We start from the raw sequence: 22,378 nt of genomic DNA, 5'->3' as shown, positions 1-22,378 counted from the left end.
TAAAAGGGAACCGCGTACACTACACGGGAGGGCTTTGCTTACCTGATTTCATCTACTCGCCATGGTTTGAGGGGAGTGCCCGGCGCTAACAAAGGAGAGAGCTGAGCTGGGATCCAGACCCCAGTGTCCCCTTACTCTCTTCTCTGGCCTTGTGGGACTGACTGTTAGCAAATAAACCTACAGGACACTCTGTTATAGTCGAATTTCAGATAATGAATAATATTTTCGTATAAAAAGATATCCTAAATATTGCGTGGACATAACTTTTTTTTTTTTCTTTTGGCTGCGCTATGGCACGCGGGATCTTAGATCCCAGACCAGGGATCAAACCCTTGCCCCTGCATTGGAAGCACGAAGTCAACCACTGCACTGCCAAGAAGTCCTTGCATGGACATACTTAAGTGAAAAAACTACTCGCTGTTTTACATACTATTCGAATTTAACAGGGAGGATTTTATCTGGCCTTTTCCTCTGATCTGCAAATACACGTTTATAAAACCAGCGTGTATTTGATCCCTCAGGCCCCGTCTGGAATTGACATCCTGGGAATCCCTGACTTGACGTCATTTTTCCAGGAGAGTTTATCCGGAGAACCTCAGACCGAGCCTGGCAAAGGAACAGCAGGTCTGCGCCTGCGCTAGGGCATCTCTGGGCCCCGCCCCCATGTCAAAGCAGGCCGCGCCCACTCCTCGCGAGAAGGCCGTTCCTGCCCAGGAAGAGTCAGAGGCGGAAATAGAATACCGGAAGCGACTGTTGCCATGGAGCCCGCGGAAGACTGGCTGGTGGAGTCCTTGCGCTTGTAAACCGTGTGGGCTTGGGACGTGGAATCTGGGCCAGGGAACTGGCCTGGGGGCCGACGGGCGCGGGGTGGAGCATGCGGGGAGTCCTGGTGTGGGGCGGGACCTATACGGAGGACTCCGTCTGGGCCTCGGCTCCCGCCTCTGGGAAATGGCACCTTTCTGTGTGTGCAAGTTGTGTGAAGTACTGGTAGGAGCCGTGCTTGTGGGGGATAATAATAGCATAGTTTTTGTTTTATAGTGTTAGTTGCTCAGTTGTGTCCAACTCTGTACGACCCCATGGACTGTAGCCGGCCAGCCTCCTCTGTCCATGGGCTTAGCCAGGCAAGAATACTGGAGTGGGTTGCCATTTCCTTCTCCAGGGCATCTTCCCAACCCAGGGATCCAACCCAGGTCTCCTGCATTGTAGTCAGATTCTTTACCACCTGAGCCACCCGGGAAGCAAGTGACCATTTATTTTGCACCAGCCTCTGAGTTAAACCTTAAACAAAGATTGTCTCGATTCCGCACACCAACCTTGTGAAGTCAGGGTACTCTGGGAGTTCCATTTTACACATGAGAACGAGGCTCAGGGAAATTGTGACTGGCCTGGTTCCAGTCACACAGAGGGTAAAATATGTAACAAGATTTGATCCCAGTTCTGCTTGATTCCAAAACTTGGGCCCCCAACCACCGGACCATGCTGACGTCTCATCTTGAGCAGTCGTGAAAGGGCCATGCATCGGTGTGTGACATCGTGTCTCTGTCACCCAGGTACCAAGATTTCCATGCATTCGACCTCTCGGGAGCCACTCGAGTGCTCGAATGGATTGGTGACAAAGGTGAGATGCCCTTCGTGACCCTGAAGGAGATGGAATCCCACTTCTGAAGCTGGAACTCAAGGAGCTCAGCCTAGAGGGACCCAACCATTTCTGAGAGCTTGAGGACTTCTTGGTCACTTACAGCAATTTCTTGTTCTGTCAGCATTATATTTCTATCTAGCTCTCTTCCAATCCCCCAGTGGCATACCAGTGGCAAAGGGGTTTATTTTTTCTTTGGGAGATATGGCAGAGTGTCTAGACCCAGCCACGGTTCACAATCTTTCTCGCAGTTTGTCCCAGCATATTCTGCTTCTTTTTCCAGGAATCTTGGTTGCTGGCTATGAAAGCCTGAAAAAAAATGAGATTCTTCATCTCATACTGCCTCTCAGACTTTCTGTGAAAGAAAACCAGGTAACTTGAAATATATGTGCTGAATGTATGTGTCTGCTTCTACTCATTTATTAAACCTTTATGGAGCTCCTCTTGTCTACTGAATATTTTCCCGGGTACTAGAGAGAGAGAAACTGTAAGCACTGGGCCTGCCCTATAGTCTAATAAAGACAGACAGATATGCAGAGAGGTAAGTGCTACAGAAAGTCCTGTGATTTACAGAGGGCTCCTAGAGCAAGAAGTCAATTATAGTTTATCAAAATAGATTTAGGGGGAATTCCCTGGTGGTCCAGTTACAACTCTGTGCTTCCACTGCAGGGGGCCTGGGTTCAAACCCTTGTAGGGGTAACTAAGATCCTGTAGGTGTGAAAAAAAAGAAACAGATTTAGGGAGGTATTAGAGTATGGAGGGTGGTTAAAACCTTAGAATGATTAAGATCAGCTCAGATGAATGTGTAGTGTGTAAAGAGTAAGAAGAGATGATGGCTAAAGACAGAACCTCAGGGAGCACATTTGAAGAATGGGAATAGGAAGCTGAACCCACAAGGAATACTGAGAATGAATAGTGTTCAGAGTAGAAGGCATCTCAGAAACGGCCAGCAATCCAGAAGCCAGAAGAGAAGAATGTGTGATGAAAAAAGCTGATGGTTGCCTAATGTCACTATGGAATCGTTCAGACTCATCGGCTAGATCAGTTCAGCCTTTGCTGCCCTCGAGTAGATTTCTTCCTGGTGCTCTTGTTCTCCCTCATCTCCACCCCTCAGGAGCCAGGACCACACCAAAATCAAGCCTTGATAAGAGACCTGATTTACCTCTCACCTCACCCCTGGCTTTTCCTCTTTTCTCTCTCTTTTTTAAAAAAATATTTGTTTATTTGGCCACGTTGGGTCTTAGTTGTGGCACTTGGGATCTTTGTTGCGTTATGTGGAAATCGTGTGGCATGTGGGATCTTAGTTCCCTGACCAGGGATCAAACCCACATCCCCTGCATTTCAAGTCAGATTCTTAACCACTGGACCACCAGGCAAGTCCCTCCTCTTTTCTCTTGTGGCCGCCTCCTTTTCCCCTCCTCTGGTTCCTCACATAGAGAGAGTAGTCCAGCAGCTAAGAGCATGGACTTTGGTTAGACAGACTTGGGTTCAAATGTGTAACATAACCCTTGTGTGACCTTAGAAAAGTTGCTTAAGCTCCCTGTGCCTTAGCTCTGTCATTTTAGAATAGGGATAATTATAGTGTCCATGTCACAGGGTAGTTCTAAGAATTCAACATGATAAAGCACTAAATAAGGTGGCTGGCACAGTGAATACTGGATGATTGACTGGTTGTATTTTTACTGCTGGAGGAACCCACCTAACTTCTGGTGGGAGGTGCCAGGAGGAATGGGGCTATGTTTGTCCACTGATACATTCCAGTTATTTCTTTGATACACTGTTAAACCTCTGTGACTCCCCTAAACAGGCTTGGAATATAATGCTTTCGCTATGGAGAAAGGTTAGAAGAAAGGCTTCAGATGTGCAGGAAAGAAAGCCATCTCTGTAGGCAGCTGAGACCAACATTTATTATACAAGTAACAGTGCCCAGAGGCCCTGCTCAAGAAGCATCATTACCACCTGAGCGGCTTCCAGGGTTTCCTGCCAGGCTGGGATATGGCTCCTCACCTGGAGCTCCTCTGAAACACTCCTTTGGAGAGCAGCCCTCTCTGATCGGCCACCTCTTTGTATTTTAGGGCTTATTCCCTGAAAGAGATTTCAAGGTACAGCATGGAGGATTTTCAGACAGGTCTGTCTTTGATCTGAAGCATGTGCCAGACACCAGGTAAGGTCAGCTCTGTCTGTGACCTAGATCTTCCATTTCAGATGGAGTGGCTGCAAATGGCAGGGTGATCCTGCCTCTTTATCACCACCCCTCCCCCTCTGCCCTCTGCACAGGGGCACATGGACAGGCTGTGGGCACACACAGATCTGGAATACAGAGACACCAGCGCTCAGTGGTGTCTTGGTCCCTACAAACCCCCTGACTACTGTAACCCACAGATCAGTGGTGTTGCTCCAGGGCATAAAGCAGAAGGGATGCTGTTAGCTTCTCAGAGAGCCGATGGTGGGTGGTTGGGGCTAACAGCTCAGCTGGCAGAGGCCGAAAGCCCGTGGGTGAGGGTTCTGTGTTCGGGCTCCCTGCTGGGTCCTCTTGGACACATCATGCCAAGTGGCAGCCAGGGCTCAGTCCCACGGCTGTCCCTGGAGGGGATCAAGTCTGCCCTTCATCTGTTAAATGAGGGTGACTGGTCTTGATGACCCTCCTTGCTGTAAGCTCTCCCAGTCTGGGGAGTGTGGGATCCCACGCTGAGTGCGCTGGAGAGGGAGAGGCTGGGGGTATGTGGGGAGCTCCCCACTGTCTGGACTGAGGTTCCCTGTCCATCCTAAATAGGTTGCTGGTGACCAGTGGCCCTCCCAGGTGTTACCTGCAAGTGTGGCAGCTCGCAGAGGACAGTGGTGAGTGACTGAATAGGTGGGGGATGAGGTTGTAGGAAAGCCTGTTTCTCCCACACCCTCAGTCCCTAATCTGAGCCGGTTAAGAAGTAGACTCAGAGCCGACTGGGAATTAAATGGAGAATCTATAGACGCTTCCCTGGTGATCTCAGGCTCCATGCTTCCACCACAGGGGACACAGGTTCGATCCCTGGTCAAGGAGCTAAGATCCTATATGCCTTGTGGCACCCAAAATTTATTTTTAAAATGCAGTATCTACTTTAACACAGTAGAGATGAATTAGCAGCCAGAGCAGTGCACACAAGCCCCTCGTGGAGCTTCCTGTAGCTTGCTTCAGGAATGGAGCTCACCAGCCCAGTCAGAGGCAGGGCGCCTGGTGAGCGCGGGCCTCTCCTGTGGGCAGGGGCAGCACGAGGGCAGCAGGGAGGTCGCCTTTCTCTCCAGCCATGCCGCTCTCAGGGAAGGGAGACAGTGAGCAAGAGGCCGGGCTGACCTACAGGAGACGGAGAGGCGCGGGAAGCATTTGTACTGTTCCTCTGGGAGTGGAGGGGGCTGCCTTGGTGCATCCCTTCCAGCGGCGGGTTTGCGGTTCCCGTCAGGCAGGCACCAGCCCCTTCCATCCCTCCTTGGGTGGAAGCATTGTAGGCCAGCATGGACTTGGGCCCAGAGGCACAGGCAGCCTCCCTGGGAACTGCCCCTTGGCTCGTGTGGTCTCTGCCTGTGGTTCCCACACTGCCTCTCTTGGGTGCTTCCCAGAAGCTGGCTGTTTGCTCCTCCCCCAGCTCCACTGCTGCAAGAAGGCAGTTCTGGTCCTCATTTGGGTTTTGAGGTCACTGACCCTGTGGGCTTTGCTTTGTCATTTCTTCCTTGTCAGTTGTCTGATGCTGTAGCTTCCAGGTGTCTGAATATACTTATTTATAATTATGATTATTTTTTCATAGTGTTATTGAAATTCCTCCATTTTAAGTATACAATTCAGTGAATTTTTTTTTTTTTAGTAAATTTAACAAGTTGTGCAACTTCCGCTATAAGTCAGTTTTAGAGCATTTTTATGTCCTCAGTAAGATCTGTCATGCCAATTGCTAGTAATCCCCTTGCCCACACCCTGCTGTCTGTCTCTGTGACAGATTTGCCTTTTCTGGATGTTTCGTATCAGTGGACTCATACAGCACGTGGTCTCTCGTGGCTGGCTTCTTTCACGGAGCATGATCATAGTACTTTTGTGGTCTACCATGTCGTACAGTGTCCTAACATGTATCAGCAGCCTGTTCCTTTTTAAGGCTGAACAGTGTTCCTTCGTATGGATGTACCACGTTTGTCTATCCATTCACCAGTTGCTGGGTCTGATTTCTGGCTCTTAGGAATAATGCTGCTGAGATCATTCATGTACAGGTGTGTGGACCACGTTTTCCTATGTCTTGGATAGATATTAGGAGTGAAGTTGCTGGGTCATGTGGTGAATTTATGTTGGGTGTTTTAGGGAACTCCCAAACTCTTCCAGAATGGCTTCATCATTTACATTCCCACTCACTAGCAGTGTATGAGGGTTCCTGTTGCTCCATGGTCTGCACCAACATTTGCTATTATTTGCCTTTTTTTTATTAAAGCCATCGTAATGGATGTGAAATTATATATCACGTGGCTTTGTCTGCAGTTTCTTGATAACTAGTAGTGTTGAGCGTCTTTTTAATGTGCTTACTAGCCATTCATGTATCTTCTGTGGTAAAATACCTATTCAAATCTTCATGAGAGTGTTTTGTTATCCACTCCCCTCCAGCAGGCTGAGATAATATGCTGTCACAGGCCCTTTGATATTCTAATTCCATTGTACATTTTAATAGATACTTGTTCAAATTAATCAGGATCTGTAAGACGTAACAGTAATATTAATGAGTATATATTATATTCTAGTCACTGTACTGATTACTTTCCATGTGTGAACTCATTAAATTCTCATGAGTCTGAGCCACGTCACAAAGATGGTAACAGAACCAAGACTTAACTCTAGTCTGATTTCAGAGTCTGCTTATAATCATGCCTGGTGGTAACTACTAATTGTTGTTTAGTGGCGCAGTCGTGTCTGACCTTTTGTGACCCAACAGACTGGAGCCCAGCAGGCTCCTCTGTCCATGGGATTCTCCAGGCAAGAATCCTACAGGGGGCTGCCATTTCCTTCTCCAGGGGATCTCTCTGACCCAGGGATCAAACCCATGTTTCCCACATTAGCAGGCGGATTCTTTACCACTGAGCCACCAGGGAAACCTGCCCATTTTTTTTGGTTGGCTATTTTGTCTTTTTTGAGTTGTGAATGTTCTTTGTACATTCTGGCTACAAGTTGTTTATCAGATGTATGTTTTGCTAATATTTTCTCCTTGTCTTTCATTTTCTTAATAGGGTCCCCTGAAGCATAAAATTTTTAATTTTAATGAGGTCCATTTTATTATTTCTCTAAGAATGGTGCTTTTGGTGTCATAACTATCTTACCCATAGATTTCCCCCATGTTTTTTTCCCCCAAAAGTTTTATTGCTTTAGCTCCAACATTTAAATCTCTTAAGAGTTAACTGGTGTGTGGTGTGACTGAAGAGTCTAAGCTCATCTCTCTGCCTGTGAATGTCAGGTTTTCCCAGCACCATGGGTCAAGAAGCCTGACCTTTCTCCACTGACCTGCTTTGGTGCATTTGTTGAAAATCAGTCGACCGTGAATGTAAGGATTTATTTCTGGACCCTCCATTCTGTTCCTGTGATCACTGTGTCTGTCCTTACACCAGTGACTGATAGTTGTTTTTTATGTTTCTCTGAAACTAGGCAGTGTGGGGCAGCAGTGGTTTAAAACTGGGGTGGGGGGCACCTTTGGAGCTGCCTCCTGTCCTAACACTGCCTGGGGTACCAGGTGCCACAGAGAACCTGGAGCCCCAGGCCCCAGGGAGCTCGGCCCAAGGAGATGTGCCCTGACACTCTCATATGCCAGTAGGAAATCAGATAATTATCTTCCCCTGGATATTAGTGCAGAATATTCCATAATCTGGGCAAGTCTGGCCAGCTGTTTTTCTAGATACCTAAAAGTATATTTTCCAAGGTCCAGGTTTTGACCCACAGCTTTGGTGTCTCAGAAACCTGATTTTGTGAGCACACCCAGAGCAAATCTAATCTGTTGGTAGGGCTGGATGTAGTGACCAGACTTGGAGAAACACTGTATAAACCAGAATGCCCTTTTATTAGTTTATAATGAAAAAATAAGTATCCCCAAAGATGAAGTATTCCAGATCCTTAGTCTTTTCCTATAGAAGACCTAACCTAATCTCAGGCTGTGTGGTAAACACAAGCATAGCGAGAAGAACCAACTCAGAGGCTTCCGAATGGCATGGCTATAAGCTGTCTGTGAAAGTGAAGTCGCTCCGTCATGTCTGACTTTGCACTCCCCCCATCCATGGGATTCTCCAGGCAAGAATACTGGAGTGGGTTGCCATTTCCTTCTCCAGGGGATCTTCCTGACCCAGGGATCAAACCCAGGCCTCCCGCGTTGCAGGCAGACGCGCTACCGTCTGGGCCACCAGGGAAGCCACCAGGAAGAGTTCTCCAAGTTCCCTCCCCATACAGAGCATAGAGCTCGTGAAGGCACAGCTCCCCAGGCCTAGGTGCTGTCCAGGCCCCTGCAGGTAGGGGCTGTGGCTTCTCCTCTCAGCTCGGGGGCTGAGGAATCTGCTGAGGATGTCTTTAGATGAAGACATGTCTAACGGTGTCAGCCACGTGTCTCCTGAGGCTTCCACTGAAGTTAAAACCTTCAGTCTGAGCGGCTCTTCCCGCCCCTCCCCCCACCGGTTGCCCGGATTTCTGGGCTTTGGTGGCTCAACAGCGCCCTCTCGTGGCCACGACTTTCCTTTCAATCCGGTAATACATTCGCTCAGTATCTCAGGTCTGGAGCCATTCTGACCCCTGAAGGAGGTTGCTTACAGCTGCTGTGACCTGTTCTGCTGGTTTAATCTTCAGACACAACCTTCTTGCTTTCTTCTTTTCAAATAATCTTTATTTATTTACTTTTGACTGCACTGGGTCTTAGTTGTGGCATGCGGGATCTGTGTTGCAGTGCCCAGGCTCAGTATTTTCGGTGCACGGGTTAGTTGTCCTGCAGCAAGTGAGATCTTAGTTCCTTGCCCAGGGAATGAACCCACATCCCCTGCATTAGAAGGCAGAGTCTTAACCACTGGACTCCCAGGGAAGTCTCCACTTTCTTTTATTGCCCAGTTCTTGGAGGTGCCTCACAGTATCTTTTGCTTTGACTTCATAGTAATTTTTCCTTTCAGTTGGTTTGGTGAGGGTGGTGTGCTTTCGTAAAGGGGGTATTTTCCCCCGAGAGAGGGGAGGAGGAGGAGGAGGAGGAACCTGCATTTCTTTCCTGTTGTTAACTGTGGAGTGACTGTCCAGTCAGCAGCTCCAAAGCTTTTGTCTTCCATTGCATCTTTGAAATCGGCCTTTGATGGCTTTCCCTCAGCTGCCTCCTTCCCTGCCGTCAGGGGACAGATCCCACCTGAGAACCCCTGGCTCTGAGCAGGTCCTGGGGGATCCCTGCCAGGCTCCCTGCAGTCTGTGGAAGGGGAAGAGGGAGCCATCTAAGTGAGGCCCGGGAGAGTCAGGCCGGCTGGGCTGTTTGAATCTCGGCCTCACTGGCGCCCCTAGAGACACTCTGGGCCTGAGGCTCAGCTGTTGTGTCTGCTTCGAGCCCCACCCCCCTGCAGTCCCTGGGGCAGCGCAGTTACATTCTGCAAGTCTGCACCAAGGGCACCGAGAGCCTGTGACTTGGGGAGCAGGGCCCAGGGGGCCTCTGCAGGCAGCTGGGCCTGGCCACGCCCTCTGTGATGTGTGTGTGTGTGTGTGTGTGTGTGTGTGTGTGTGTCTGTTTGTCCGTGTGTCTGTGTGTCTGTGTCTGTGTCTGTGGCCGGCCATCCCTTCTTCATCTAGAGTGTAAAAATACAGATCTCCATTTTCTTCAGAGAACCTGGAAACCAAACAGCGAGCCCTCTCTAGGAGCAAGAAAATAGAAAATGGAAAATGGGTGTCTCCCTTTAAGTAACGATAGCGTGTACAGCAAACTGCTTGTTCTGAACTGTTACGCATGGAGGTGGCAGAGGATGGGAGCCTGCCTGCTGTCCAAGCAGGCTGAGGTGAACAGAGCTCGAGTCTGATTTAGCCTGAGGTCAAGTGTGTCGATGTTCAGTGTGAAAAAGACGTGGACTTTCTTGCCCTGTTTACATTTGAAGACATCTGTGTTGTACCCTTCACCTACTAGGCTTCAGTAAACAGCTTGAGGTCACGGGACATGTTTTTGAAGAAATAATGTTACTTCGTGAACTCTTCCTGTTATAAACGACAGTGCCGGTGTGTTCTTTTCTCTTCCTTTATTTGTTCTCCACAAAACTATAAAAAGCCAGAGCTGCTTGGCGGGCCTGGATGTGGCCGCTGTCATTCATTCCCTCCGGTTTGGGAAACAGTCCATGAGACAAATCATAGAGAAATGGCAGTGCCCCTGACAGCTCCAGAGTCAGGAGCACAGCGCGGGGCTATTGCGTCTCCACATCTTCCCTCGCCGACAGTGAGCTCCTTCTCTCCCCTGACCTTCTGCCTGGCCCTTCCCATGCAATGTTGCAGACCTGCCTTAACATTCTGGACTTGAGCCTCTCCCGCTTCCCGCCAGATGTCATCAGAGCTGTCAGCACCATTGACGTGCACGAGAGCGAGGAGCCTCTTTGGCCCAGGGTGGCCGTTTTCCCATCAGTGGCACCCGGCATCCTCCACGGCACGAGGCTCAGCAACCTGAAGGTGGTGGATCTGGACTCACAGAAGACCATGTACACCTCAGGTACCACAGTCCTTTCCAGCTCCTCCCCCCCCAGCCCTGCTCAGCCACACTGGAATCCAAATTCAGCCCTGCGTGCCCGCTGCTGTGGAAGCGAGGTGAATGAGAGGCGAGGCCTGGCCTCAGGGGCTCCTGTTTTGGGTGTGGGGAGGTGGTCCTGAGAGCAGCACCCAGCCAGCTGAGTGCACCTGCGAGATGGGGGGCACCAGGGACGTGGCTCACTCAGCCTGGGGCTGCTGGGGAGCTTCGCCGAGGAAAGGACTGGCCACCCGTTGGCCGGGCCCACCAGCCCCATCTGATTGCAGCAGCTTTTCTCACTCGCCCCGTTCTCCAGGTGTCAGTGACGACGATGTGCTAAGTAGCCTGCAGGTCCTGGACACGGACACCTTCGCCTTCTGCTGCTCCTCAGGCCGCCTGGGGCTGGTCGACACCCGCCAGAAGTGGGCCCCGTCAGAGAACCTCGGCCCCGGCCCTGGGTCCGCTGGAAGGCGGTGGTGTGCAGAAGCTGGGGGCCGGGGCCCTGGGCCCAGCATTGCCCGCCTCGGCTCAGACGGGCAGCTCTGTCTTCTCGACCCCCGGGATCTCTGCCAGCCCGTGAGCTCAGTCCAGTGCCCCGTGTCCATGCCCAGCCCTGAGCCAGAGCTGCTGCGAGTGACTTGGGCCCCCAGCCTGGACAACTGCTTGGCCATTTCAGGTACTGCTGAGAGGACTTTGTCACTTCGTCTCTCTCCCAGGGGACTCTTAGGTGCTCGGGAGGGAGCCCACAGCCCCATAATAAATGTGGCCCCAGAAGGTACAGTTGTCACGGAAAAGTTCCTAGTTCTCCAGGTTCGTGAGGGATGGCCCTTCCTCATCCTGGCTACCAAACTTCATATGTGGGTAGCGGGCCTTTCCTGTCCCAGCAGGAATTCGGTTCTGAGGTTGGTCCGGAAGCCTGCAGGTGGGACAGCACCAGAACAGCCATGGGGTGAACCAGGGAGAGGTGACAGGATCTCGGGTGCCTCTCAGGCTACTCACTTTTAGAATCACAGCAAGCCAGGGAGGGCAGCAGACTCCTGGGTCTGACCTGGCAGCATCTAGCTGAATGAGGGTGTGCCATGAAATATCTTAAAGCCCACGGAAGAATCCTCTGAGTGGGGAGAGGCTGCCAATAGTTGAGAGAGCAGGAGAGGCTCATTGATAACAACCGGCTCCAGAAAGGGCAGGAGAGATGAGCCGGGCTGGAGTAATTCTCTCTGTAGGTGTCTCTGGGGTGTTTCTCTCTCTCTAGGCGTCTCTGTTTCCCCCATCAGGTAGGAGACAAGGCCATGTGCTGGGAGGAACCCACATGTGGAGAGATTAGAATTGGGGGTTAGCAGAAAAGGTTTAAAAAGTCTCTTCACCCTCAGTTTCTTGGGGAAAATAATAGTACCTATTTCATGGGAACTTCCCTGGTAGTCCAGTGGCTAAGATTCCTTGCTCCCAATGTGGGCCTGGCTTCAATCCCTGGTCAAGGAACTGCATCCCACATGCTACAACTAAATACATAAACTTAAAAAAAAAATACTACCTACTTCATATAGTCATGAGGGGTAAAAGAGAGAATGCAGGGTTAGCCTCGGGCCTGGCCCATGATGGACAGGCCACACATGCTCATGAGCACGTGCTCTGCGACACCATCAGCCGCTGTCGACGTGGCTGCCCACGTGTCACGTGCCCTTCGGGTGGTCTTTAAGTACCTCGTTACTGTCTGATTCCTCACCCTCCAGCCTGTTTGGTTCCACAGAGCAAATTATAAAAACAGTTTCAGAGATACAGCGTCAACACTCTCTTCTCTTGTTTTTCCTCAGGGTTCGATGGGACGGTCCAGGTCTATGATGTCACGTCTTGGGCTGGAGTGGGGCGCCAAGTGGAACCTCTCTTCACTCACAGAGGTCACATCTTCCTAGACGACAGTGGGATGGACCCTGCCCCGCTGGTCACCACCCACACCTGGCACCCCTACAAACCAAGGACTGTGTTATCGGCAGCCAGTGACGCCTCTCTGCATGTGTGGGACTGGGTGGACCCCTGTGCCTCTCGCTGACACCAGCATCTTTCAGCCCAGGCCCTGGGAAGCTGCTGCGGAGCAAGGAGACAGATTCAGGCGACCGCAGACGGCCCTGTTACCAGCTGAGTGGCTGAGAGCAAGTTAACCAGCCTGTCAGCCCACCCCAGTTACTTTATTTGTAAAATGAGGCTGGTAATAACTACCTGGCAGGGCTGTTGGGAAAGTCAGAAGTAATACATTTTAAAATAACTGCTAGGATGCATGGCACAATAAATATTTGGTAACTGCTCTTAGCTCTGGGAGCCCCATTTCTCCCGAGTGCAGAATGGCAGTGTTTTGCCCTGTCCGTATTCACAGTATGGAGAGTCTGAAGAGCTAATAACTGTAAACAAGTTTTGTGAATTCTTTTACAGAACTGAAATGTATTGTGGTGTTGTGTTAGTTGCTCAGTTGTGTGTGTCTCTTTGTGACCCCATGGACCGCAGCCTCCAGGCTCCTCTATCCATGGAATTCTCCAGACAAGATACTGGAGTGGGTAGCCATGCCCTCCTCCAGGGCATCTTCCCTGATGCAGGGATTTAACCCGGGTTGCCTGCATTGCAGGCAGATTCTTTACTGTCTGAGCCACCAGGGAATAGTGGCAAATAAACATAAAAAATGTCAACCCCAGTAGCAATGAAGGAAATAGCAATTTAAAAGAAGATTAAAAAAAATAATACAAGGGAACAAAATAACAGGAAACTTTGTATTTCAGTATAAATGCCATTCTTCCACCTAATGCGGTCATCAGACCCCTGCCTGTATGTTCAGTTCAGTCGCTCAGCTGTGTCCGACTCTTTGCAACCCCACAGACTGCAGCATGCCAGGCTTCCCTGTCCCTCACCAACTCCCCAAACTACTCATACTCATGTCCCTCAAGTCTGGATGTATGTGGTAAAATCAAGAACTGGGCAGCCAAGATTACAGACCCAGACGGGTGCTGCGTTTGTGACTCACACTCGAAAGTCAAGGACCTGGTTTTTCTGAATTGATGAAGAAACCCTTGAGGAAAGTTCTCCACAAAAGAATGTACTGTTTTCTCAAGTTTTATGCAGTAGTTGAATTTCTGGGACATTCAGGTATATTGATGCTAACCTTTCCTTGATGCAAAACTTTCCTTGTATGTGTGTATAGAAAGTTAGGTTCTCAGCACACGTAATTGTAAAAGGCTTTCCCGTACATCAGAGATTCTCAAATCTTCACATGCATCAGAATCACCTGGTTAAGACAGACTGCTGGGCTCTGTTCCCAGAGTTTCTGATCAGTAGGAGTGTTAGCCAGGCTTCCCAGGTGGTGCTAGTGGTAAAGAACCTGCCTGGCAATGCAGGAGACACAGGTTCGATCCCTGGGTCAGGAAGCTCCCCTGGAGGAGGTCATGGCAACCCACTCCAGTGTTCTTGCCTGGAGAACACCATGGACAGAGGAGCCTGTTGGGCTACACTCCATGGGGTCACAAAGAATCAGACACGACGGAGCGACTTAGCCCTCACACTCAGGAGTGTTAGCCAGGGTGTAGTCAGAGAAGCAGACCAGCAGGAGTTACTTCCACAGTACTTGTGGGGCTGGGCCCACGGTCTCTGTAAGGCTGCTGTATTTCCATTTATCCGCTGCTGGAGCCTGGGGCCCACAGGGCAGACAAGAAGGGGAGGGCAAGGACCAGCTGGAACCTGTCAGTTCTCGTGGTCACCTGGAGAAGCGGGTACACTCTAGCACTGAGCTAACACACCCCTGGCCCAGGGTTGGGAGAAGCTTAAGAGGATCTTGGGAAGATGGAGTCGCTGCAGGTAGCTAACCAGCCATGTGTGTGAGTCACACCGCTGCACCTGTCCCATCTCCTGAGCGTGGAGCCAGGATACCTGCGGCTTCCCTTCTACCCACCACGTCTCGCTCAGAAAAATCTTCAGTGGCCTACTCTACCTGGAAACACAGGGGTGAACTCTGGGGCATGTGGTTCTGCCCAGACAAGCCACCACATTAAAAAGTCAACTTGGGCTTCCCTGGTGGTCCAGTGGTTAAGAATCCTTCTTGTAATGACACTGATTCAATCCCTGGTGCAGGAGGATTCCACATGCCACGAGGCAATGAGTTTGTGCTCTGCAACAAGAGAAACCGCTGCAATGAGAAGCCTGCACACTGCTGCCGGAGAGTAGCCTTCATCCAGCAGTGAAGACCCAGCACAGCCAAACCAGCATAGCCAGAAAGAAAAAGGAACCTCAAGTTTGAGGGTAGGCTTGAGAATTTGCAGTTCATTTAAGCTCCCAGGTGATGCTCAGGGTGCACATCTGTGGACCCGCCTGAGGAGCACCACCCTCCACATATGCCCAGCAGTACTTTTGTACAGGACGGCCTCAGCAATCACATCGCATCTACCTGACCCCGCATCCCCACCACACACTGGGTGTGCCCCCGATTTTTATGACAGCTGCAAATCCCCACCTCCAGTTTCCTAAATCGCTTCTTTAAGAGCTAACACATTCCAAGGGAAGGAAGTCCTGGGGTTCTCTCAGTAATTATAGGAAGGTACCCCAGAGAAGCCCTTAAAGGACCCAAAGGAAATCAGCGATTCACACATCAACACAGGACCCAATCCAGTTCAACCTCGGGCGTCAGGAGAGGAGCCTCAGCAGTGTGGGGTATCCCAGGCAGAGGGAACAGCACAGAAAAGACAGAAGTGGGAGAAGGTGCAGCCCCAGCCTGGGGAGCAAAGGAAGTGGGAAATACAACTGGGAACCTGGGCTGCAGCGGCCCCATGCGCTGTGCTGAGTTGAGCAGGGAGTCCCCCAAGGGTTCAGGTGGCCGTGGGATAAATGGGTGAGGGCCTCCTCCAGGCAGGAAGAGCAGGGGCATGTGATCCGATGCTCACACCCAGGGCAGCCCATCTTTACGGTTCATTTGTTCTCCTGGGTTCATTTTGGTGTAACCAGTCAATAAGTGGATCAGATTTTCTCTGCCCAGTGTCACTCTTAGACTTGGGCAAAATGGATGCCATGAATTAAGCCAGACACAAAAGGAGAGATACAAGATTCCACTTACATGGGGAACCTAAAACAGACCAATTCATAGACACAGAAAACAGAATGGTGACCGCCAGGGGTGGGGCGGGGGGAGGCGGGAATGGGGAGTTACTGTTTAATGGGTAGAATTTCAGATGGGGATGATAAATTTTGGAGTTGGATAGTGGTGATGGTTGCACTTAATGCTCCTGAATTGTACACTTAAAAATGGTTAAAGCGGTAAATACTATGTTATGTATATGTGTCCGTGCATGCTAAGCTGCTTCAGTTGTGTCTGACTCTCTTTCAACCTTATGGACTGTAGCCCGCCAGGCTCCTCTATCCATGGGATTCTCCAGGCAAGAATACTGGCGTGGGTAGCCATGCCCTTCTCTAGGGGATCTTCCTGACCCAGAGATCAAACCTGTGTCTCTTAAGTCCCCTGCACTGGCAGGCAGTTTCTTTACCACTAGCGCCAGATGTTAAAGAAATATCATGAGGGCAAGATCTAGATACAGAAAGAAGGAAGTGACTATTACTTTTAAGACAAACTATCAATCTTAGTGTCAAGGAAAACAGTGCTATTAATACCTCAGCTGTGGCCTGCTTTAAACAAGGAAGGAGGTTTGGGTAATATTTTGCAGGCTGATGACATTTTAAAAATATTTATGTTTATTTATTTATTTGGCTATGCCAGATCCTAGTTGCAGCATGCTAACTCTTAGTTGCGGCTGGTGGGATCTAGTTCTCTGACCAGGGATTGAACACGGGCTCCTTGCATTAGGAACACAGAGACTTAGCCACTGGACCACCAGAGAAGTCCCTATTCTTCAGTTTTGACAGCACATGGGAATCATCTGAATTGGTCTGGGGACATGTACCTGTTTTGAGAATTAGTCCACAATAGTTTAACCCTACCTTGTGCCTTTCCTACCAACCAGGCCTAAAATTGGTACCCACACCTTACCTACTGCGACCAGTGATGTCTCACTCATGTAAGGAGCAGTGTCACGGGCTTTGCTGTGGAGTTTTACAAAACCTGCCAACCAAGGTGCTTCTTCCCTTTGCAGGTGCCTGTTGAGGATCCCACAGATTCCTGTGCTCAGCTTCATTTTATATGCCACACCCTCCCAGGGAAAGGAGCTGTACCCTTTTATCCCACTTCCTGTAATCAGGGAGGTTTCACACCCACCCACAGAAGGGTCCCTTCTCCCTCCCTCCCTCCCTCCACTGCTGCTGCTTACCGCTTGCTCTTGTGGGAGGCTCCCAGTTCTTCTTCAGGGCTGCAATTCATTTGGTCTTCTGGTCTGGTTGTGACATCATCACCATGACCTGGAACAGATACATGGATTCTATGCTTGCTTCAGATGGATGTTTAGGGAACCCAGTACTGATCCTGAGGATTCCTTCTCTGAATCCCTGTTCAAGGACTGGAGGAGGTAAAAATTCTGTAGGCACTAAAAATCATCCCAAGACATAAAGAAGCAAAGAGGCAGGAGGGCTTCCCTGATGGTCTAGTGGTGAAGAATTCACATCAATGAAGGGAACATGAGTTTGATCCCTGGTCTGGGAGGATTCCATACATCACATAGAAACTAAGCATGTGTGCCAAAACTACTGAGCCAGCACTATAGAGCCCAAGAGCCGCAACTACCGAGCCCCTGTGCGCAGAGCCCATGCTCTGCAAAAAGAGGAAGCCTGCACACAGCAACGAAGACCCAGTGCAAACAAAAATAAATGAATTAAAAAATATATTTAAAAAAAAAAGGCAGAGGGGGAGCTCAGTCTTACGTAGATCACTGCAGAGGCAGTGAGGAGGGTGGTGTGGAAGACACCAGAGAGAGAATATCTGGAACCCAGGCCCACTGCAGTCTGTCCACTCAGCTTTCCTGGGGCTGCTTCTGCTCACTGCTAGGCAAAACTGACAGCACAGAGACAGCCAGCAGCAAAAAAAAGCCATTTTGCAACAGGAACCAAAGGTTCAATGAAGTTAGTAAAGCCCTTCAATGAAGTTAGTAAAGCCCGGTGAAGCCCCTTGCTTCAGGCTGGCTCCTGCTGAGTGAGAGCTATTCTCCAAAGAGAAAATAGCTTATGCATGCTCCTCCTGGATCAGAGAGGCACTCACTCTATTTTAAGCAATTTTCTTATTTAACGGCAGGGACCGACACTCAAGATTACCCAATATTGTGCATTCTCTGAACAGTCAGTCTGAAAGGGACTTCCCCGGTGGTCCAGTGCTAAGATGCCATGTTCCCAACGCAGGAGGCCTGGGGTTCAATCCTTGGTTGGGGAACTAGATCCTACATGCCTCAACTAAGAGTCTGCATGCCGCAACTAAGACCCACCACTGCCAAGTTAATTAATTTAAAAATGTTTATGGGAAAAGAAGAGTCAGTCTGAAAATGGAAGAGAAGCTGTAGCTACCAGTCCCAGGGAATGAGCAAATTCCACATTGATACCAAGAGAAAAGTTTATGCATCATCCATATACTGCTGACAACCCAAGGTGGCTTTCTCACATTCTTCTACTTTAACTGCTCAGAACCAAGTTCCCATATCTCACCTGCAGTTGCTGTCTTCCAGGTTCTCTTTGCAAATCTTCCACCAGGGCCACTGCCTCCTGTCCACTCTGTGGATGCTTCTGTCTAACCCAGATCTGGATCTCCTGGGGAAGATCAGCCAGGAATGGTTCCAGGACTAGTGACTCTAGGAACTGCTCTTTCGTCTCTCTCTGGTCTCAATCACTGATGACCAAGCTTCCAGAGTTGGATGAGGGACTCCTGGAGTCCTGCTGCTTCTCAATAGCAGAAATGCCGAAAGCACTGGCAGGAGATCTCTGGTCCAGGGGCGTTCCCTAGGAGGAAAATTTCCTGCTCCCTGTGGAAATCTTCTTCCAGCTTCATTATTCGAAGTCCTTCCTGTACTTGAGTGTGGATTTGTTTGTCCACAGCTACAGCCATTGTTCAGATCAGAGAGAAACCCTGCAGCTGTGCTCTGAACTTCAAACCTCTTCCTTCACTTCCCTGAGAAGCCACCTTCAGATAGGAACTGAAGTAGAACTTGAAATTCTAGAGCCAGAGACATATATTACAGAGTGAACTCTAGTGAGAACCACAAGGTTAGCCCAGTAAGACTGAGGTGATGAAAATAGTCGTCCTGTTCCTCCCCACACCCCCACCCTGCCTGTGCCATGTCCTGATGCCCCGTGCAGTCTGGCCCTCTGTCACTGGCTTCCCCTCTGGGGAGGCAGCTCCAGAAGTTTGACAGGAGGGGTCAAGGGCTGGTGATCTGGTTGGAAAGTAGGGGAGTGTGAAGCTGTTTTTGCATAGCAATTTACTTTACACCAAGAAAATGCCAGTTATCCACACTGAAGAATGAGGATGGGCGGATGGCGAAAATAGGAAGGAAAAACTGCCCACCTTCCCAAGCCACTGGTCTTCAAAGTGTTGCCAAGTACGTGCGGTCCGAGAGCCAGACGGGCACCCAAGGTGGCAGCACCTTGGAGAGCAGCGCCTGACTGGAGCCCGCTCTAAGCTTCGGAGGTTCGATGGTTCCAGCCCTCAGCTGTCCTTCCCACCGGCTGGGTTCTCAGATTGGGGCGGGGGGCCCTCTGGGGATTCCTCGGTCCCGGCATCATAACTCTCCCAAACAAGGAGAATTACCCTGGTTATTAAGGTTACAAGGTGTGAGAGCAAGGATAATGTGATCAGACTCAAAGGATGTTACAGTTGGAAGGAAAGTTGAGATACTCAGACTTCCACTCCCTCAAAGCTCCCAGTCGTGGCTCAGAGACCCCCAGGACCTTGCCGGAGGGCACAAAGTTGGCCGGAGATGGGCAGTCTGGGGACGGCGGACGGGGTGTCTGACCCGCAAGAGCGTGACTTTCACCGGAAGGCTACTCTGCTCCGCGGGAGACCTTCTCTGGAAGCTCTATGGGGTAAACGCAGGCCCTGCGGACGGAGCTGCCTCGTCGGCTACGGAACTAGAGTCGTCCCCGCCGGGCCTGGTGGACAGCGAGAAGGAGGGCGCCGCCAGCATGAGGGGCGCGTCCTCCCCCGCGGTCCGGACCGAACGGTCGGACACCGGGTCTTCGCCTGGTCACGCCCAGCCCATGTGGAGAGCCCAGACCTGAGGTGAGAACCGCTCCCGTCCGCCGAAGCCCTGTGACCACCACCGGGGGCCTGACTCCGCGGCACCTTCTCTGTGGCCACACAGTCCCTGCACGACACTCCCACCCCGAGAAAGGACCGCAAGATACCACATTTCGGACAGCGACTAAACGCCGGAAGCGGAAATGCAAGCTTCCGAAGGACTCGGGCTGGCTGAACTACATTTCCCATAGGCCTCCGCCAGCGTCTGCCGACTGACAGCAGCATTAACCAATAATCTTTCGGAGTGGCTTGGGCGCCGTTTATCGATGCGAATCATCGATGAGGGGTGGGACTTTCCTACGCGGAGTTTCGGGGTTGCTGAGCCACAGCTGTAGTCCACGCAAGTTGGGAGGTTGCGGTCCTTCGTCGTTTCTCCCACCCTCGTGGGAATTTGGGGAGGTGGCGGCTTCTCGTCTTACTCCGCCTGGGGGGGCTACTGAAACAGAGGGACCTTGGCAAAGCATTTCCCTTACAGCTGAAAGCGGGTGTTTATCCCTATCTAATCCTATTATACAGGTGAATAAACCCTGGCAGCTTGGACCCAGTTCTCAGGGTGGCGCTGAGACCCCAGTTCAGATGTTTTGCCATTTAAACAAAGTGCCTTTCTGGCTGCCCACTGTAGTAATGCTTCACCGCTATCCTCCCCTTTGCCCCCCTCTCCCCATGGTCCTCATTTCCCCAGTGCACAGTCCTGGGTGATTCAAGATGACTATCGTTGAGCTTATTCATTTAACAGTCCATTGTAGAGCATATCCTTTGGGCCAAGAAAAACACTTCCTCCTCCTGAGTGCAAACTGGCAGAGGGTACATTTTCTAAAGTGGAATGGTGAACAACCCAAGGAACTCCAAAGCAGTAAGATTAAGTGCTAAATGGAGTAGCTTTCAAAGTAAATGACTGGAAGGAAGTACTAGAGAGCAGCTGGGAGAGCCCAGGAGGAAAGAAGGTGCACCCTCAGGGAAGAGGGTGGGGAAACTATACTTTATAGCTTTGCTATTTCTGGCTGCTCCACATGCCATGTGGGATCTTAGTTCCCTGACCAGGGATTGAACTGGTGCCCTCTGCACTGGAAGCATAGAGTCTTAACCACTGAGCCACCAGGGAAGTCCCTCTCAGCATATTTTATCTGATTTGGTTTGGACAACAAATTTTGTGTAGTAGGTCTCACTCCCTTTAACACATAAAGGGTCTTAAATTCAATGGAAGGTGGGTGAAGATATGATTTCCCCCCTGGGAGGGGCAGCCTGTGGTGGGGTACAGGACAAGAGGGGCTTTATCTGTAGAGTCCTAAATCCAGCTGCAAGTCTGGCTCATGGAGATTTCTTCTAGACTCTTGGATCTTAGGAACAAGAGTTCCAAGAAGGCTAATGTGGAAAACTCAGCCCAGCGCTTTCAGGGTGCACACACCTAGCTTTCCAACCAGCCCAGCCTAGAAGTTCCACGGAGCTGCCTCAGGGACCAGCAAAGAGGGACAAAGACCCAGCCCGGGAGAGCTTTGGTTCCCACCATGCAGTCATCAGAGCACCTCTGCTTTTACCTGTTCTTTTTTTTTTTTAATAACCTTAAAAATTAATTGAATTTTGGCTGTGCTGGGTCTTCGTGGCGGCACTCGGCCTTGTGCAGCACTCTCTAGTTGCTGCATAAGGCTTCTCGTCCCGGCAGCTGCGCATGCGGGCCTCTAGTTGTGGCTCGTGGGCTTAGTTGCCCAAAGGCCGTGGCTCCCTGGCTCCCCACTAGGCTCTGAAATCTTCCGTCTCAAAATCTGAGCATCATCCCACTTCCACTTCCTCTATGGCCATGTGCTACATTATCAAGAGAGTGAGAGAAAGCAAAGACTTTAATATCTGCCAAGAGATTTGAAATAGCTTCACAAGGTCAGGCAACAGGGAGGTTATAATGGCCCTACATTTGAAAAAAAAAAAAACAAAACAAAACTCCAGGTCTGTCTTTGAGAGACTGTGGGAGGGGGCAAGCCCAGCACACGGGGCCCCTGCCCAACTCTCTGGTTATGAGACAGACCTCCCATCAGGGATAGAGGGTTGAGGAGGGTGACCCCCAGTGATGGGCGAGAAAGGGTCGGTTACAGCAGTGGACCATCTTGATGCGGGGGGAGAAGACTGGAACGAGTAGCCACTATGCCGATGTTAACGTGTCCTTGTTCTTTCCATTTGTTCCTTTGGGATTTCTTTTGGCTTTAATAATGCAGTGGGGGGACTTCTCTGGCGGTCCAGTGGTTAAGACTCTGTGCTTACAAGGCAGGGGCTCTGGTTCAATCCCTGGTTGGGGAACTAAGATCCCACCTGCCATGTGGCATGGCAAAAAAAACTTTTTTTTTTTTTTTTAATGCAGTGGGGTTATTTGACTTCAGGAGTAGAGTGGTTAAGCGACAGGTGCTGGGCAAGTTCGGAGAAGGCAATGGCACCCCACTCCAGTACTCTTGCCTGGAAAATCCCATGGATGGAGGAGCCTGGTAGGCTACAGTCCATGGGGTCGCCAAGAGTCAGACACGACTGAGCGACTTCACTTTCACTTTTCACCTTCATGCACTGGAGAAGGAAATGGTAACCCACTCCAGTGTTCTTGCTTGGAGAATCCCAGGGACGGGGGAGCCTGGTGGGCTGCCGTCTATGGGGTCGCACAGAGTCAGACAAGACTGAAGCGACTTAGCAGCAGCAGCAGCAGGAGAAGCAGCAGCAGCAGCAGCAGCTGGGCAAGTTAGAAACTGAACCTCTCCTCTGGGTCTCCAGGTCCTCCTCTGTAAACTGGGGATAACTTGACTACCTCACAGTGTGGTTGTCAGGACTCAGACCTGCATGTAGAGCTGATCAGCATGCTGCCTGTGCAGA

The 22,378-nt window shown here is 50.5% G+C and overlaps 1 protein-coding gene and 1 long non-coding RNA gene across 6 annotated transcripts; one reads left to right on the top strand and one right to left on the bottom strand.

The window, feature by feature from the left end:
• The first annotated feature begins 281 nt into the window (after window positions 1-281).
• Window positions 282-12,793, top strand: WDR73 (WD repeat domain 73). 2 transcript variants are annotated; one of them, XM_069560364.1, is made up of 8 exons: window positions 282-782; window positions 1,551-1,618; window positions 1,920-2,008; window positions 3,712-3,800; window positions 4,410-4,474; window positions 10,162-10,326; window positions 10,658-11,017; window positions 12,153-12,793. In XM_069560364.1, exons 1-8 carry the CDS (start codon window positions 664-666, stop codon window positions 12,386-12,388), a joined length of 1,191 nt encoding a protein of 396 aa, XP_069416465.1. In that variant the 5' UTR covers window positions 282-663; the 3' UTR covers window positions 12,389-12,793. The 2 variants fall into 2 exon arrangements, with proteins under 2 accessions (XP_069416465.1, XP_069416466.1); XM_069560365.1 differs by having other exon boundaries at window positions 576-799.
• On the bottom strand, window positions 7,668-19,670 carry LOC138423932 (uncharacterized). Of its 4 annotated transcripts, none has more exons than XR_011250525.1 (6): window positions 19,512-19,670; window positions 18,803-19,046; window positions 17,947-18,451; window positions 16,629-16,716; window positions 16,352-16,458; window positions 7,668-11,257 (listed from the first exon to the last, which is right to left on the bottom strand). It is a non-coding gene; the product is annotated as an uncharacterized lncRNA (long non-coding RNA). The 4 variants fall into 4 exon arrangements; XR_011250526.1 differs by lacking the exon at window positions 7,668-11,257 and adding an exon at window positions 13,084-14,485 and having other exon boundaries at window positions 19,512-19,660; XR_011250527.1 differs by lacking the exon at window positions 18,803-19,046 and having other exon boundaries at window positions 19,512-19,667.
• Window positions 19,671-22,378: the final 2,708 nt, after the last annotated feature.

The sequence above is a fragment of the Ovis canadensis genome, chromosome 18, assembly GCF_042477335.2.
Source record: "Ovis canadensis isolate MfBH-ARS-UI-01 breed Bighorn chromosome 18, ARS-UI_OviCan_v2, whole genome shotgun sequence".
NCBI lineage: Eukaryota > Metazoa > Chordata > Mammalia > Artiodactyla > Bovidae > Ovis > Ovis canadensis.
Note: the sequence above shows the minus strand (reverse complement) of the source record. Positions and strands in the feature narration are given on the sequence as shown.

Excerpts from the sequence above, each read along its gene's own strand:
- WDR73 (XM_069560364.1), top strand. The coding sequence starts at position 664 with ATGTCAAAGCAGGCCGCGCCCACTCCTCGCGAGAAGGCCGTTCCTGCC. Across the intron at positions 1,619-1,919 it reads CGAATGGATTGGTGACAAAG|GAATCTTGGTTGCTGGCTAT; the intron begins GTGAGATGCCCT and ends TTCTTTTTCCAG. Across the intron at positions 3,801-4,409 it reads AAGCATGTGCCAGACACCAG|GTTGCTGGTGACCAGTGGCC; the intron begins GTAAGGTCAGCT and ends CATCCTAAATAG.